Here is a 4,173-nt window from a genome sequence, read left to right as displayed (position 1 = left end):
ACTGCACTCCAGTCTGGGTGACAGAGTGAGACTCCAACTCAAAAAAAAAAAAAAGCAACATACAATAAAATCAATTTTTTTCTCATCAATGTTATAATGAAAGGACTCTGTAACTTGAGGACCTGATGTACATTGTTTCACTTAAAGTTGCAGTTTCCAAGACCCTATTGACAATGTTATGAGTGAAGACTTGCTGTATTTTGAATACCATCATTACCTTCTCCATACCATTTGGTTCCCAAATCTCTATATTGGAGAGAAAAAAGTATTACTCCTACTAAGGACCCGTAGGTCTGCTCACCTCTATGAACTCAACTTACCATTGCTTTTCTGCTTGAAAAGCAGCACAGATGCAGGAGGAAAAGTGATTGGAGCATATACTGTCACCACTAGAGCTGTGTCAGCAGTCAGGAATCTCTGAAATTTATGTTTGTCCGCTGCCATAATAAGAGTTCAAAAATAAAAACCAAAATTATTTAGAGAAAACATAGGTATATATCCAGAGGTCTGTGAAAAGCTGTATTACTGCAACTCTTTAACCTAATGCAGCTCGCTTTTCTCTACCCCACTAGTTCTCAAAAATTGTTCCTGCCTCAATAGAACTGAAAGATATAACTCAATCTTGTCTTGGAGATCAGTATTTTGGAGCTTGGATTATATCTGGGGTTTGAAAAGTTCTTCAGGTGATTCTGATGCCCATCGCTCCTACCTCTTTTGAGAATCGATGCATTATAAAGAATATCTTTGCAAAATCAACAGTCTTGAAGAAGCAGGGGTTGGCAAACATTTTTTGTAAAGGGCCAAATAGTAAACACTTTAGGCTCTGCAGCCAGTTTCTGTTCTGAATCTCAACTGTACACAAAAGCAGCAATAAACAATACTTTTTAAAAATTACCATGCTCCAATAAAACTTTGTTTAGGCTGGGCTTGGTGGCTCAGCCTGTAATCCCGCACTTTGGGAGGCCAAAGCCAGTGAACTGCCTGAGCCCACGGGTTTGAGACCCGCTTGGGCAACTTGGCGAGACCTCACCTCTACAATAAATTTTTTAAAAAATTAGCTGGCGTGGTAGCATGCGCCTGTAGTTCCAGCTACTTGGAAGGCTGAGGCAGAAGGATCGCCAGAGCCCAGCAGGTTGAGGCTGTGGTGGCTGGGAGCATGCCACTGCACTCCAGTCTGGGTGATAGAGTGAGACTCCAACTCAAAAAAAAAGAAAAAAAGCTTTGTTTACAAACACAAGTAATGGGAAAGATGTCTACCACCTCAGCCTCTCAAAGTGTGCTGGAATTATAGGCATGAGCCACCATACCAACCCCACTCATCCCTTTTTTGAATACCAAGGTGACTGGAGGTGGTGGCTCACGCCTGTAATCCCAACTCTTTGGGAGACTGAGGTGGTAGGATTGCAAGTGCCTAGAAGTTCAAGGCCAGTTTAGACAACATGGTGAGACCTCATCTCTACAATAAATTTCTTAAAAATTAGCCAGACATGGTAGCACGTGCCTGGAGTCCCAGCTACTTGGGAGGCTGAGGCAGAAGTATTGCCTGAACCCAGCAGGTCGGGGCTGCAGTAGCTGTCAGCTGTGAGTATGCCACTGCTCTCTAGCCAGGGTGACAGAGTGAGACTCCAACTCAAAAAAATACCCAAAAAAACAAATAACAACTGAAGTTATAGGAAAATATTATAAGGGAAAGAAGAATAAAAAGTATCCAGAGCACTTTTGATACTGCTGTCATCTTTCTCCTGCCATTGCTGAAAACTAAGTGAGCTAAGATGATGTTCAGAAGCCCCTAACTTAGTGCACAACACATCTTCCTACTCCTAATGTATAGGAATACAATCATTTTGCCACAAGAGTCCCTAGTTACTTCTTTAAACCCTCACCTTGCCAAGCATGGTGGCTCATGTCTATAATCTTAGCACTCTGGGAGGCGGAGGCTAGAGGATTGCCTGAGCCCAGGGGTTCGAGACCAGCCTGGGCAACTTGGCAAGACATCTCTACAATAAATTTTTTTTAAAAAACCAGCAGGACGTGTTGGCACATGCCTGTAGTTCCATCTACTTGAAAGGTTGAAGCGGAAGGATCGCCTGAACCCAGCAGGTAGAGGCCGCAGTGGTCATGAGCATGCCACTGTACTCCAGCCTGCCTCACAGAGACTCCAACTCAAGAAGGAAAAAAAAAAAAAAAATAGGCTGGGCTCGGTGGCTCAGCCTGTAATCCCAGCGCTTTGGAAGGCCGAGGTGAGTGGATTACCTGAACCCGCGGGTTTGAGACCCACCTGGGCAACTTGGTGAGACCTCATCTCTACAATAAATAAAAAATTAGCTGGGCATGGTAGCACGTGCCTGTAGTTCCAGCTACTTGGAAGGCTGAGGTAAAAAGATCACTAGAGCCCAGCAGGCCAAGGCTGCGGTGGCCGGGAGCGTGCCACTGCACTCCAGTCTGGGTGATGGAGTGAGACTCCAACTCAAAAAAAACCAAAAAATAAAAATAAGCCCTCACCTTCTTTAAACCCTCACCCAGTAGTCTCATAACATCTCAAAACCCATCTCTCTCTGTTTTACCTAACTATGAGCCACACCCAGCCTCCAGCCCTCCCACAGTGCCCTTGGCACATTAGACACCAAGGTTTCCACACCCTTTTTATAAGGCTGCCAATTCCTATTCAAAACCTACTCTGGAACAAAGACTCATGGCAGAAAAGCCTCGGCACTACACAGAGGTTGCAACTCTGGGATACTTCAGCCAGGTTCAGACATTTTGAATAAAAACATCATTGGCTCCTAAGCCAGAGTACTGAAAAATACCTCTAACCTAGAGATGTAAAAGTTTGAAACTGTGGATTCTATACATCTCCACCAAAAGTAAGATTACCAAAAAACAGTAAGATGGACAAGAACTCAGATGTTCCCCACTGCTAACCTGCAGTGTGCTGAGAGAATAAAGGAGAGGCTCGGAAGCGCCTGAATCCACAATGGAAGATCAGCTCTTCTTTGGCTTTCACAGGTTCAGTGTTGCCCAAGTCTCGCCTCACTACCATATTCAATACTGACATCTGGGTACCAAATAAGAAAACAAAACAAAAAAACCTTCATACTCTAGGAATACAACTGTCAACCTAAAAGAAGGCATCCCAAATTAGAAGATTCAGATTCACTGTAAGACCTAACAAATAATTAATGGTGGAGTGTACATGACAGAACCGATTCATCCCTTCACCCCCATCAATGACTGGCATTGGAGTCAAACACAGTCTAATCAGAACTTTCAGGCACCCTTCTATGCTAGCTTACCTTCCTGCATCTAACATAAAAGAGCTCAACATCAGCCACAAAAATCAGTGACCTTCAAGTCATTCACTTACCACACACAAAACCACTCATTTAAGCCCCCTCTTTCTCAACACTTAAACCAGCCAAACAGCTGTTACATACCACCCCCCCCCAACATATACAACTACTGGCCATCAAGTGAAAAGAGGTCTATACCTTGGCATTAACCTTTATTTTTAAGGCTGCCAACCCCTGGTGAAAATCTAACCTGAAAAATATACTTTTCTCAGAGAAGTCTCAGAACCACACAGAGACTGCATCACTGAGATGCTTCAGATAGGTTCAGACATATTGGGTAAAACCATCATTGACTTCTCTATTATTCTGACTCCTAATCATAAAGGCAGAATTTCTGCATCCCAATGAGCAAAATGTCAATCATATAAACAGAATTTTAGACTGTCAGAACGGGTTGGAAAATTTCATAACTCCCCATTTCCCACAAGACACTAATTCACCTTCTGTTCATGAGGTAGTAAAGAAAATGCAATCAAGGGTGCTCCTTGCCTGAAGCACTCAACCACTGAGACAGGGACTTCAGAGACATGAATTGTGACATACCAGCCAACCTGCCATAAGAAAGAGAAAACAATCACGAGGTTACCTTTAAAAATCCCAATACTAGCTGGGCTTGGTGGCTCAGCCTATAATCCCGCACCTTTGGGAGGCTGAGGTGAGTGGATTGCCTGAGCCCACGGGTTCGAGACCCGCCTGGGCAGCGAGACCTCACCTCTACAATAAATCAAAAAATCAGGGGCGTGGTAGCGCATGCCTGTAATTCCGGCTACTTGGAAGGCTGAGGCGGAAGGATCACCGGAGCCCAGCAGGTCGAGGCTGCAGT

General features: G+C 44.1%; 1 protein-coding gene across 1 annotated transcript in view; it reads right to left on the bottom strand.

The window, feature by feature from the left end:
* The window catches only part of TSR1 (TSR1, ribosome maturation factor), a 12,073-nt gene that overhangs the window by 1,385 nt on the left and 6,515 nt on the right, over window positions 1-4,173 (bottom strand). Inside the window, exons 11-13 of the mRNA XM_008058208.2 lie at window positions 3,791-3,901; window positions 2,923-3,055; window positions 321-437 (exon numbers count right to left, since the gene is read on the bottom strand). Of these exons, the coding sequence (XP_008056399.2) occupies window positions 321-437; window positions 2,923-3,055; window positions 3,791-3,901 (361 nt within the window). The remainder of the gene's footprint in view (window positions 1-320; window positions 438-2,922; window positions 3,056-3,790; window positions 3,902-4,173) is intronic.

Source organism: Carlito syrichta, unplaced genomic scaffold (genome assembly GCF_000164805.1).
Source record: "Carlito syrichta isolate Samal-C Ts95f unplaced genomic scaffold, Tarsius_syrichta-2.0.1 Scaffold303247, whole genome shotgun sequence".
Classification (NCBI taxonomy): Eukaryota; Metazoa; Chordata; class Mammalia; order Primates; family Tarsiidae; genus Carlito; species Carlito syrichta.
Note: the sequence above shows the minus strand (reverse complement) of the source record. Positions and strands in the feature narration are given on the sequence as shown.